The 14,168-nt window shown below is 40.7% G+C and overlaps 1 protein-coding gene across 5 annotated transcripts in view; it reads right to left on the reverse strand.

Annotated features, from left to right (window-relative positions):
• Positions 1-1,187: 1,187 nt before the first annotated feature.
• The window catches only part of DOCK10 (dedicator of cytokinesis 10), a 135,415-nt gene continuing 122,434 nt past the window's right edge, over positions 1,188-14,168 (reverse strand). For 3 of the 5 annotated variants that reach the window (XM_090284732.1, XM_090284749.1, XM_090284721.1), the window contains 6 exons: positions 11,204-11,350; positions 8,956-9,166; positions 7,540-7,730; positions 5,462-5,562; positions 5,162-5,300; positions 3,733-3,930 (listed from right to left, as the gene is read on the reverse strand). In XM_090284732.1, coding sequence (XP_090140858.1) covers positions 3,736-3,930; positions 5,162-5,300; positions 5,462-5,562; positions 7,540-7,730; positions 8,956-9,166; positions 11,204-11,350 — 984 coding nt within the window. In that variant the 3' untranslated portion in view covers positions 3,733-3,735. Of the gene's footprint in view, positions 1,467-3,732; positions 3,931-5,161; positions 5,301-5,461; positions 5,563-7,539; positions 7,731-8,955; positions 9,167-11,203; positions 11,351-14,168 lie in introns of those variants that run through there. The other 2 variants (XM_090284759.1, XM_090284741.1) reach the window with 2 other exon arrangements.

Here is a 14,168-nt window from a genome sequence, read left to right on the forward strand (position 1 = left end):
GGAGGTGGAATGTGTTAGCGGTTCCTAAACCTGGCTGAACGTCAGTCACAGTTTTGAGAAAAGTACAGATCAGCCAGAATAAGCTCATAACGCTTCAGTAACAAACAACCCCTGAATCTCAGGCACCTTAACATGACAAAATGTTATTTCTTACTCAGACTCCATGTTCAACAAGGCCAGCAGGGACTGCTGTGTGTGTGTGTGTGTGTGTGTGTGTGTGTGTGTGCATTTGCTCACTGAGGATCCAAATCCATGTGCTTCAGTGATGACTGCACCATGGAAGAGATTGGGCAGAACCACTTCCTAGCTTCTAAGAATCTGCCTGAGAGGGACACATGCCATTTCTGCTCACATTTCAAAGGGTAAAGCCAAGTCACATGGTCAAGTGTAACTTTAAAACAGGCAGGAAAGTGAAGTCCTACCATGAGTTTTCAGAATGTAGAGATGGAATATTTGTGAATAGCCTTAATGATTACCACAACCCTCGAGATTCTCTTTCATTATATCGTCTCCACAGTAGTCTATTAATATTTTAGGTTTGGAAACCCCTGGCCTGTCTCATTGATCTCTTTGGAAGAACAGCCCAGCTGAAGTTCGAGTCCTCATCCCAACGTCTTGGTTTGGCATTGGAAGTATTGATTATAAGACTGCATTCAGCAAGTGCCCAGTCTAATGAAGTACTTGTAGTAGCAACCCTCCCACTCTTCAGGAAGGAACTAAATGCAAAGTAACTGTATTTTTATTTCTATAAACAACAAAATACCTCCATAATTTCACAGCCTGTTGCTTTTAAGAGCACATATATTACAAATAAAGAAACTCCACAAACTTTAAAGATTAGTATTTATCAACACTTTTGTACACATACACAAATATTTTAATATAATGATATCTGAAATGTTATTCATATAATTTTAGGATGCCCTAAGTATCAACTAAAAAGGTTCTTTTAAATTTGGTAAAAACCGTATATTTTACAATCTCCTATTTACATTTGAAATATGCTTAAATGTTACAAAACATTCACTTTGACCTTTAAAATATGTGTATGAGGACTTGGTATTGAATGTACTGTAACCGACGGCAAACTATGGTTTGCTTTTGAGCTGCACATTCATTGGAATTTCATGGCAAATATTCAACTTGGCTTGTTTAACGCTGCTCGAAGAAAAAAAAATCTTAAGAAATGTGCAAATCCAGAGACTGGCAAAATTCTCAAGCTAGCGAGGTAAAAAAAAAAAAATTAACATTAAAAAGTTCAAATAAATTAAATCTATCCTCTCTTCCCCGAGATTAGCTGCAAGATCAGAAAGTTCTCTTCGAGTGCGTCTGATGCCACAGATCTTTGCTCAAAGTTCCGCGCTGGGTGAGACGGACACTGTGGGCAGCGACAGGGTCCCCTTGCTAATTATTCGAGAGCAGGTTCGCTCCACCCCTCGCTTTGATGGCTCGTCCCGGCACATAATCTTAAGAAAGGACAAAACGGTATGACAAAAGAATACAATAGATAGGTTCAGGTGAATATCTGCAAACCCAAGATTAAAACCCAGAAAAGTGATTTAAAAAAATTTCTCATAGGAAAACTTCAAATTTTGAAAATGCACTTATCAACGTAGACCTGAAGACTTTTTTTTTCAAGCCCATGCTGTAGCCATTTTGGCAAGATTTGAAGTATTCTCTCAATACTCTGCAACTATTGGATATAAGTTTATAAATGTTTAAATAAACTTTATGAATATATCTGCATAATTCCAGAATTTTATTTTATTCTAAAACTTTATAATTTATATTGTCAACACCTACCAAAAAGAGGGGACAGCTGAAACCTCATTGAACTGTTTGCATTAATGGAGATATGAGAAAAAATATATATACTTTTGAAAATTATGCTAATATGCCAATCTAATACTTTCCTGTAAGATCTATTCAAATGATATGTAAACACAATAAACAACGACAAAACACCCAGGCACCTCTAAAATGTATCTCTGTACAGAAGAGACAATAAATACTTTAAATTTCTGGTCATGGAGAGTTTCCAACTAACTCCACACATTATTATGTTCTAGCTCTGCTCTTCCAAGACAGAACAGCCACTACTCTCCCCCCAGGGCACCCAGCATTCTCTATGGCTAATTCATGCTCCTATCAATGTCACAACTCCTGCTTAAATAATTGGCAGATAATGTTTCTAAAGAGTATGTAAAACCCTAAGAGCAATATGCCTTTGTGTCTTGCTTGCTTGGCACCATAACAGAGTAAATCTGTTCCTTTCTCTGTATTTTATGTTTGCTATCCATTACCAAAGTGGACTTCACTATGCTTTCATCCTCCCAAATGTTAAAACAGATTCCAGATGACCATCTTATATTTATATTTCATTCAGATACTTATATGTATTACTTTGGAGATCAAGAGGCTTTTGTGCTTTTGGGATATTTGTAAAATATTGTGGTATTTTGGCTACCTATAAAAGTAATTATTGCCTGCCTATCACTTTAATAACTCAAATCACTTCACCTCAACATATCCGTTTTGCACACTGGCATCCACTTTATCTCATTCCATCGCTCTCCTTGTACTATAGGTTCTTTCACTGAGTCAATGACTCTAGGCTGCCCTTTTAGCTATCACTTTGCTGGACAGTCTTGGAGTGAATTGCATAATTAATTCTATTTCTATTTTTGTATTTCTATGTATGTTTACCTATTCTAACTATGTTTATATTTTTCAAAATTCAATGGTAGAATTTCTCTCTTCATTGTAATTATATATATTTAATTTCCAGAATATCTGCATGAATATATAGGTACATGAAGGTACCCATGCAATATAAATTATGGTTCATTCCTGCATTACAGGATTATACTAAGATTTGCCAACCCTTCCCTGCATTAGAGTTCAAACCCAAACATTATGGTCCAATGCATTTTCACTGAAAACAAACTAAGAAAAATAATTTTTTTTGTTATAAGCGTAAACTAAAACAAATATCCATTTTTAATGCTATGGACTTTACCAACTCCTATCTTTTGTCAGTTATTTCTGATTTCAAGAAATTGTTCCTTACAACCAACTCAAAGCACATGGTTATCATGAAAATACCTTATTTTGCTATAAATAACATAGTTTTTCTATGGATAACTTATACTTATGATTGATAATTATTAATTAAATAGTCCCTCCTCTACAGAATTAGAAGTTAATATTTTGTCTTCATTTTAATCTAAAGTGGACATGTGAAAAAGCCATATAATAGAATAAATCATTTTTAAGGAACACTCTGAAGATATCATGTATATTGTGGTAATTGTCCCATAGATAAAGACCTATGGACAAATCCCCATAAAGCTTAGGACCAAGAGAAAGTTTATATTTCCTGTTGATGGATCTATTTTGATTTTGAATAACAAGACCTGTTTAATCTGTCAGTTTCTTTTCTTTGCATCAGTTTGCAGAAAGTGCAGAGTCAAATTTTGCTTCTCTTAGCTAATGTTCTCTGGAAAATCAATTATTTTTTCTCCCCTTAATCACCTGGTCCTTGTCTTTGTATTTTTGTTTTAGCACTTTGGAGTATAGTGAATTTTTGTTTTGGGTACAAATGAAGTCAAATCTTTTTGAAAGTTGGTAAAGTATGAATTTTCTTTTTAAAAGCTAAGTTGTTAACTTTAGCTTGAATCAGTAGGCTTTTCCTCCCATAACGACCTACTTGAAATGGGAATCAAGCTGTTTTAATTAAATGAAAACACAGAGAACACTAGCCACTATGGAGGTGTCTGGGGAAAATGGCCAGAAGAGATAGGTAGACCAGAAGGCCACAAAAGACAGTGCAGACATAGGAAAGAAAAACATACCACTTTTGCTTACAGTACTGAGGGAAATACTAGACACAGAGGAACAGAAGTTGTATAAACACGGACTGCAACAGAGCTGCCAGGAAAAAAAGAGAAAAGCATTTTTGCCCAAAGTTTCAAGGTCAGAAGCAATTCACAATTTGAAACAACCATTTCTTTATCATCGTTTTCAACTTTCAGATCCATTGTTTGTTCTTTCTGTTTCACTCTCAGATTTATAAGTTTCCCATGCTATCAAGGCATCTCTCCTAAGCATTTAATTCCCATCAGCTTCTTAATAATCCCAAACCAACACTCCTTCTCTAGGAATCCTATCCACAGAGATTAATTCTCCCTAACATATATCAATTAACCATTTCTTTCTCCAGCTTTGATGGATGGTTTAAAATGTGGGTACAAAGAGGTGGAAAATAAGAAAAAAGAAGCATATATGGAAAAAGCAATTAGAATAAAATGTTTGTAGGGTACATTTCATGTTTCCTGAATAATGTTGATAGTGCTAGTCCATTTAAGTAAAGGAAGGGGACTAATGTTTACTGAGTGGCTACTATGCATGAGGTTATTATTCATCTCTAACTCCTGGAAGGGACCACGGGTGATGAGAAGTCAGGGATAGTGGGAGGCCTATGGATGCTGGGAAGCCCAAAGGGCAGCACTTGCCTTTCATCCACTTGATTCTCAGCACCTTAAAAAGTACTACAATATTGTATGTCCATATTTTGTGCACGGCCTTATAAAACATGCTGGACACATGCCAGAAGTCACGATTAACTTGTTTGTAGGGTGGGGGATTGAGTTTTATCCCAATTCTGCAATTTTAAGGAGGCAATCTTGACCTTCAAAAGCCATGTATACCTTCCTTAGTCCGGATGTTCTTCTTGAGTATGGTGCAGAGACCCCTAGTGGCAGAGCTATGGAACTCCACATCACAGCCTATGGGGTGTGAGGTCCTAAATCAGGGGTGAAGGGAGTGGTAAGCTAACCCTACTAGGAACGCTACCCAGTGTTTCCTGGTGTCTAATAGGGCCTATATGTCCTAGAAAAGCAACAGCTCATATGGTCTGGATAAACAGCTCTGAAAACTGTGGAAAGTATCTGGGTCCTCGTCTTTTTCCCTCTAAACTGATCTTTGCTTTGAGGCAAGGGATGTTGTGCATGGTGAAGACAAGTCAGCACCATACTGTTTGTGTGAGGTGCAGTGATTTTAGCAGCAAGAAAAGAGGCTCTTCCCAGTGCTTCTGGCATTGAGGCTAATATGGGCACTTTCTATGAATGGATGGCTCGGGCCTCCCCAAGGAAAGCCTCACCTGCTCATTCATGATTGCAGAGAGTTCGCTGAGCATGTCCTTATAATGGGATCTCAGTTCCTCCTGGTATTCCAGCTGGTCTTCCTTGATGAGGCGCTCATTCACATCGAGGGCCTGCCCACACGCATCTGCAAATTGCCTTTAGTGACAACAAGGAGCAAATTAACAACCAGCCACAGAAAGAGGCAGCTCAAAGGCAGGCTGCTGATACACTCTGCCACGCTGAAGGGGGCTTGGTCAGGTGGCTTCCTGAAGAATTCTTGACTCCAATGAAGAACATTCCCACAGAGAAAAACTTACCTGAAGATTTCCTTCAAAAGCTTTACTTGGTTGTCAGGGTATTTCTTTGCATTGGTTTCCTCAAGAAAAGCTCGTGCATAGGCCATTGGCCCGGCATTAACCTATTGGGGAGAAAAGAATTGGCTGAGGATGACCCAACTTCCTCCATGGAGGAGCCCCCTCCACGGCTGGAAGGAGTAGCCACTTGTGCACCAATCATGTGGGACCCCAATTCCCTCACATTGTCGTGAAGTCCACAAATTTGTTATCTGTCTCAACAGCTGTCCCCCAACTTGTAATCAGCCACTACAGAGCACATCTGACTTCAACACTTCACTGCCATCTTCCCAAACTGCAGCCACTTGCCCACCATTTCACATCTCTGCATTATCCAAATATGGCCTGAACTATTTTCTTTTTTTATTGAATTTATTGGGATGGCATTGGTTAATAAAATTACATAGGTTTCAGGGGTACAGTCTTGTAATACATCATCTGTATATTGTATTGTGTGTTCACCATCCTTCTTTATCTTCTCGAACTATTATTTTCTTAATATCTCTGAAAACTAGATTCCCTTCGTTTACTTAAACAAATGTATTTAAGTTAAACATCTGTGAAATCCAGTGTCTGAAATGCTAGTATTTTTTCCTGTCGGCAGTAAAATAAACACGTAACCGAATAAAAGACACCCCGGGGAGGTAGAGGTGTACACACCACCCTGGGAGTTACTGTTCTTCTGTGTTCCCCTTGGCAGGCTGGCTCAGGTTCAGCCACCACACGGCCTTCATCAGATTTGCTGAATGAAGTCTCAGTGCCAGGTCGTTCACACTTACACACAAGAGTAGGCTCACGGGAGTGAAGGCGTCCACGTTCCTTAGTGCTTACGATCTTTTAACGGGCTGGTGGAGCGAGGGAGCGGGAAGGGGAAGGAGAAGGAAGCCAGTGCTGTATCTGAGCCAACCCTGGGTGACTGTGACCTCCAGGCATTGCCAGAGGGGGAGAATGAGCAAAGCTTTCCTCGGCCCAGCCGTGTGCTGAGGGAGGCTGGATTCCCTTTTGGAGGCAATGGCTGCCTTGCTTCTAACTTTTGAAAATTTATTATTATCGTTATTGAGTCGGCCATGGGAAATACTGACAAGAGGTTGGCAGGGGAGAGGGCAGCCAGGCCAGTGCCAAGATCAATGTTATTGATTTTTTCTTTTGCCTCTGGCTCCAATAGAGCGCCAGGTAATACTGTTACTGGCCTGCCTTTATTTAAAGTGTTAATATGTTATTTATTATGAATTTTTGACATTATTTTTCATTTTAAAAAGTAGTGCATTAAAATATTATTTTATCATGGTTACCAAGTTTTTTGATGTGCCTCGCCTTAAATTTTATGCCCAAGGTGAGGGCCTCATTTGTCTTACCCTGGTTTCAGACTGGGTAGGGTATTGAGTAAACCTTAGGGATTCCTCCTTGAAGTCCTCTAGCAGGCACTATGTCTGTCTGTCTGTCTCTCTGTCTGTCACCAGCAGGCTCTGTCAGCTCTCTCTCTGCTTCCAGTGATTCTTCTTTCTCCTCAGCTTTCAGATCTAGGAAGGGTGGCAGTCCCTCCACCTTGCTAGCCCCTGTGCCTGTCCCTGTTGGTTTTCCTAAATACTGCTTGTAGTTTGCAAATATTATATTTTCTTTAATCATTCACTGTGAGCAGGCCATCTGCTTCCTATCAGGACCTTGGCAGTCAAATAAATATTGGTGTACATTTTATGAACTAATATACATTCTAAAAATATTTGTTTTGAAAAGTTGTATCAGGCTCTTCGTGGCATTAGAATTTAGAATACAGAACCTACTTTATCCAGAGGAGATGGGAAAGGAAGGTGAGGAAGAAGAAATTTTATTTCAGCTAAACTTAAGAAAGGCTTATCTCCAGGTGTTTGGCACCATTGATGTGACTTGCAACGAAACAACATTTTAAAGACCCAGACAGAGGTGTTAGATGGTGTCACAAACAGAAAAACCTCTCATATGCCTTTTGTAAAAAAAGCATTGTCAAGGGCGTGTGACAGCAGGGTCCACGGGCCACGTGCATGTCAGCCCCAGGCCACGCCTACCTTCACGCTGACACTGCCTTGGAGTTTGAGCTGCAGTCGGATCATGTCCACCTCTTCCATGGTGCAGAGCTGGTTAAGCTCGGAGACTTTCTTGGACATCTCGTCAATCGCCACTTCAATAGGATTGAGCTCCGTGCTTGACTGGCTTATGACCTGGATTCTCTTCTTCACGTAGGGAAACATGTGACTGGCTGCGCGAGGGCAACAGGAGAGAACAGAGAGGCTGAGGGCGAGTGCGGAGTCCAGGCTCCCCTGCGCGTTTCCTCCGCACACGGCGTGCCCCGTCCTGCTTGTTTCTGCAGGTGAGGAATCTTCTGTCTTGTGCGCCTGCAGCCTTGCTCCTCTCCGCTTCTGCCCCAGCCTCCTTCACCCGCCACCCTCTCCCACGCCTTGTTGGTCACGTCCTCGTCCTCAGGGCTGATGTGAGACCTTGATTTGGAGTCACTCCACAGTGAAAAGATTATAGCTTCCACCGCAACTTGTAATTCAAATAAAAACTACGCTAAACCACAGTACAGAATGCTTAAGTATATACTGGATAACACGTTATAATGGCTTTGGTTTAGTTTTTTTTTTTTTTTAATTACAAAAATTCTGGAAGACTTTACTGAAGGTGGACATCTGCCCTAGTTTGATGTCACTGCTATTTATCTATCTATCGCATAATCCAGGACTGTCATCTCTCAAAAAGCTGAGGCATATTTCCAGAGCGCCTCTGCCCACCTTTCCCCTCGGTCCGCCTTAGAAGCCCCTCTCCTCCAACCCCATTTCTTTTCTCGCGCGTGCTCACCTGCAATTCTTGCTTCATTCTGCTCTTTCTCCTACCAGACTGTGAGCATCTCAAGGGCAAGAACCCGTTTTATTTATTTAAGTTGTCAGGACAGTGCCCACCACCTAGCAGGCACTTGTCAACTGTTTGCTGACTACATGAAAGGAGACTAGCTCACAGAATAGCTCTAGATGGTGCCGGAAGGGATGCTGCCCATCCTCTGCATTCATTTTACGCACGAGGAGCCTGAGTTCCAGAGTGAGTTAAGATCTTGCCCCAAAGCACACCATTCTGAGACCTGCTAATCCTGAAAGCGCTGAGGGTAGATCCAGGGAGACAGGAGAGGCAAGTTGAGAACGCCCTTCCCCGGACATTGACACCATGACCTTCACGACTGTAGAATCTAAAGGAAGGAGGTGTGTAAAGTAACTGATGACAACTTCACTTCTGGTTGACTTCTCAAGGGTGTGCCTCTTGACAGATTATAAATCAGGGGAAATCTGCTCTTCCCGGCAAATGTTTCCGTGCTGGCACATTTAGGGTACTTGTCTGCAAGGCCAGAACGTGTTGATTTTAGCTAATCAAGCCCAAGGAAGGGGCCTGCACTGGAGCCAGAGCTCGCGGCTGTGCTGCAGGCTGGTACCTACTTGTCAGGACGGTCCTGCGCTTGCACTGCTCCTCCACGCCACCGTGCTTCCTGCCCGACAGCGTGAAGGGTGTCTCAAACACAAAGCGGCTGATGTTGTGATGCATTTCAAAATCCGTCTTCCGCTCCTCGATTTCCTTTTCTTCAAAGAACGGTGTGACATAGGTCACTTGGATGTAGGCGTATTTGGGGTCCAAATCCTTGGGGTTTACCTGTGTGAACACATTATGGTGAAAGAGGGGTGAGCCCTAAGGGACTCCTGCAGGAAAGGCAGGAAGCTATGAGCTCCCTCAGTGGCATCCTGAGGGCCTACCTGTGTCCCCGGGAGAATAACGGGCGATCATATCAGTGCAGAAAAAGTAACTGCCTGGACTGTGGTTAAACAGCTGGATGGTGGTGGCCGTAGGATTGGGGCCAGCTCACCAAGTAGCTGAGGGTCTTCGAAACGTAAGTTCCTGGCTGTGCCCTGTTATTTAATCCTTTATTTTCTTGTTTTTCTGTAATGAATGTCCTCACCTTTGTCTGGGATACAGGCTTCTTGAGAGCAGAAATATATCTCTTTGTCCCTCTACTTCTCAGCCATGTATCCAGACTGGGGCCATTGCTCTGGGCTTATAACATGGAAGGAGGTTCTTTGTTTAGCAGATCAACTTATTATCCTGTCACGTGATTACAAACATTTTTATTTTCAATTTCTCTAATTCCTTCTCTTATCTGCAATAAATCATTCTGCATACTTTCTTTACTACCTCTGCTTTGGGGACAAGGCTGGACAAATATCAAGCTAGGGTCCTAAGAAAAGCCAGGGAATTATTCTTTCTTTCCTTCGAGGCTGAAAGAGATGATTCTCTGTCTCTTTTCTAATGATTCCTTGAAGAATCTTCAAACTTATCCCATTTCCCCATCTATTTACTCATCTGCTTCTTAATTCCAGAGCTTTCAGGAAGCTCAGGAACTTATTTGTAATACTCCTAATAATTACTTTGTAAGAGGAGTGTAATCATAACCGTTTCACAGATAAAAGAATGAAGAACCCACGTGGCCGCCTAATTTCTTTGAGATGGTGACGTGGCATGATGGCCACTCCAGGTGTTCTGACTCCAAATCTGGCACTTTCCTCATCCCATTAGAAACTCTGTCTACACTTCTCTTTAAGAGTCACTGTGGCTCTGCCCACGTTTGTGGGGAAGACGACCGTACCTTTCACGATAAATAAGGATGAGAATGATGAACATATTTGTAACAACTTTTTCCCACAACAAGCAATCTCATGCCCAGGCTCTGCTAGATACCAGCTTTGTGAAAAGAGGACAGGGGAAAAAAAAGATCTATCTTTTGTGACCCGGCCCCACCTTCTGAAACACTTCTCTATCCAGCCTATGTTTCAAAGACTTGCCATTCTGTAAGCTTACCTCCCCTTTTCATTCTTCCCTGTTATTCCACGTGCTGGGCTGCTCAGAAAGCCCTTTGATGTCAGCAAAGACGTGATCACCTTGCAATTTCCAGCTCAAAGATCACCTCCCCTGGGACGCACTGCCCAGCCAAGAAATGAGCTGGTCAGGAAACCCCTGCCCCGAGCTTCCGGGTTTGACTTGCACCACGTCTTCTGTGGTACTTCATTGCACTTTATTTAATTGGCTGTTTGCACACATCTTTGTCTTCTTAGCCCCAAGTGAACTGGGAGCTCAGGGAGAAAGCTTCCCTGTGCTCCAGCTCTTAGTTCTGGGGATGCAGGAAGTAGGTGCTTAATAGAGATTGGCTAAAGGAATGAAAGCTTATTAGAAGATTCCGAATAATCGGATTAAGACAATATCAGCATTGACTTTCTGGAGCTGTGAGGACGTTAATTAGATATTCACAGGGTAATATAATGTAACCGGTAAGTCTGCGTCTATCACAGAGAATACAGGTCAAATTGGCATGACCCAGGAAGACCTCCATGACAGAAGGAATACATTTTTGCTTTTCCTTCAAGTCCACCACTAGGCCCAATCACTTTAACTCTTTGGTTGCTGTACAAGTGCAAATAACCTATGGGGAATGTAGGGAATTTAGAGGTAACTCAAATAAACACATGCGATGTTTTTGTCAAAACTGACCAATAAACAAACAGGCAGAACACCCAAAATACTTTAGGTAGTTTACTTTGCAGAGTAAGGCCCCAAATTAAAATTTTAGTAACTGTAGTTTAAAAGAAATTAAAGTTCAGTCAAGTCTTCACATTTGCACAAATATTGATTTTCCTCTACCTTGTTGGAATCCTGGATTATCTTCACATTTTCTGCTCCGAATTTATCTGCATACAGCTTTAGCAGTCTTTGGGAAATCTCGGACAGACCTGTCAGCTTAGGCTCTTTATAAATATACTCTTTACCTTCCTCTTCTTCAAAGAAACCCTATGGAAGACACATAATGAACCACCAATTTGATTAGAAAACTCCAGTTGCACATTATCACAAGCCAAACAAAAGCCATTTTCTTGGACAATACATCCAGTCTTTGGGTTCTCATCCAAACCACAAGCTAGCACCCTATAAAATCAAAATCAGAGAAAAATCAAGCAAAGAAAACAAAATATTCTGCTAGGGTCAGTCATTAATGGAAACACTCCCTAGCCAAGCCAAGGAACCTCATGGAATAGCTTACAGATATTTTCTCTGTAGAAGTCAATGGTATTACCTGCTGCATATATTTTGGGGGAAGGATGCCCTCATGTGGCAGCCTGGGATAGAACACAGAGTCTGGAATAATTTTTGGCATTTTTCAAAGAGAAGTATCATTTTTAAAAAGGTCTTCTCAAAGTCATTGAAGAGAGCACATAAAGGTATCAAAATGAGTGGATGTGCACCCACATCATCTTAAAGAGCCTCATTACTTGTATTGTTATCACAGAAATTACATGTGGTATGTGCTCAGGTACTGTTATTTTAAAATTAATTTTACATTATCATTAGGGGCCTGATACAACTGGGCTATATGCAATTTCATCACCCCATTTGATTTCCTATTAGATCTTTTACATTTTTGCAAAGCTAGACCTGTATAGGGTTGAAAATAGTAAAGTAACAGTGCCTTCATTTTATGTTATAGGAGCAAGAAGGTCTTAGCCTCTATTAATTTGTCTGTCTGGTTTGAAACAGGGGGAAGAGAAGATTCTATTGCCTGTGGATAACTAAGTCAGATAATCTTTATCATTTACTCTCTTAGAAGAGACACGGCATTTTTCCTGTGGGATACATGGCCTTAGAGCACTAGATTAGGTCTGGACTAAGAATCCAAGTGCATCTGGTTTTTCTGACTCACATCTACCTCAAGGGAATGCCTTTTGAGAGCCTGGTAAAGACACCGAGGTCACGAAGAATCTTAGCTGTACTAAAAAAAATGGTTCTTTTCGACAATTAAGAAAATAGTCATTATATATAAGCAAAATTGATTGTATGTTCCCATGTTGGATTTTTCATAGCTAATGTGAGGTGGTCTGAGAATAATACTTAAACTCACATCTGTATGGTGCCTTTATATTTGAAGGCATTTTCACTCATGTACACTTGACCATCATGAACAGTGTACTTGGTGTCAGAAGTGGGATGTTACAGTATATTTGCAGAAGCCAAGCACAGTTCTTGTCAAGCACAAAATTAATTGCCTCTTTCCTTGTACATTTCCAGAAATGACCTTGGACTTTTTAATGCCTGGAAAGTGTCTTGTTCAACATGGTATGTCTTGTATTTAGCACAGTGCTTGGTCTTTAGAGAACATTACTCTACATTTGTTAAATGGATAAACAAATAAATGAAATAGTTATGGTAGGCATATATCTTAAAATGGTCTATTTGCACCAGGTATAAATGGAAAAATTTCTATTGCTTTTAATAACAGTTTTTAGCTGAACAATTTCTTTGAGAAATATTGAAGACCAAACACAGATGACTATGAGTATCTTGAATCTTAACAACTAAAAAAAAAAGTGACATATGATGTTGAGAGCATGAAAAACAACTCCCTGCTGTTCCTCTAGACTTCGTGTGGGTAGTGAGGTCTGGCCCCATTCCCACACGACTTCCGATCTGCTCTGTTTTCTCTCTCTTTGTGGGATTTTGTCTGATTCAAGGTCAGAAGTTAGTGGCTAAAATTCATAGACAGATGCATTCAGAAATAAGACTTCTGAGGTCTTCAACCAGAATCCCCCTAGGGTAATAGCTGAAGCAACATTTACCACTTCCATTTCAGTAAGAAAAATGTCTCCAAGTCCCAGGAAAAGATTTTCTCATCATAGTGTGAAAATCAGAACAAAGACACATTTTCACTGTGAATTCTTGCCCCCAACAAATGTCTGAATCCAGCCTTAGAAGAAAAGGAATGTGGGAAGCAAGAATTTATTGCCATTACTATAACCGTTATGGCCTTGACCTGTGACTTTCTTTCATCCCCATTCCTTGGTCTGGAAACAGTAGACTCAGGACTCTATTGGGAGGTTCTAAGGACAGTGCCTGACACCCACCAGACCCTTGGTGAATGTGACATATGATGAGCAGGATGCAGATGTTGACAAGAATAAAGAAAACACATCTGTGTCAGTAAAGCAATTTGAGTTTCAGCTCATATGCAAGGAAATAGCTTAACTGAGTTTTGGGCACTTAAAATACATGCCTTCACCTTCTCGCACATAGAAACTATATTCTTCCTATTAGAGAAGTCTACTGATGCTCATTTCAATATTTTGGTATGTGACTGATCAGAAAGAAATGTTGATTAAAATCTATCTACCTATCTGTTATTTATCTATCTATCTATCTATCTATCTATCTATCTATCTATCTATCTATCTATCATGGAGATATAAACTTGTTGAGACTATTTTATAAAACCAATATAATGGAGCTGGAGTAATAGAATAAAGGATTTAATCTGCTGTTTGCCCAGGACAGTGTAAGTATTTTTGGAGCCAGAGAAATAGCAGTTCTGGAGACGCTGGCAATGTGTGCTTACCTTTTACCCAAGGGAACCATCAAAGCCAAACCTACTGAACCACAAGACACTATCTTAAAGAAGGTTTCAATTTCAGCTCTGTCCATGAAATAAATGATTTATAAGTAGGGACACAAGGTTATGAAAACCCAGGGGCAGCTTCTCTTCTGTGTTCACCACCAGGTCATGAGTAGACAGCGCTTCAAGGCGACGGGAATTGTGATCGCTGCATTTCTCTTTCTAGAT

Source organism: Furipterus horrens, unplaced genomic scaffold, assembly GCF_987537825.1.
Source record: "Furipterus horrens unplaced genomic scaffold, mFurHor1.1.pri manual_scaffold_1, whole genome shotgun sequence".
Lineage (NCBI taxonomy): Eukaryota > Metazoa > Chordata > Mammalia > Chiroptera > Furipteridae > Furipterus > Furipterus horrens.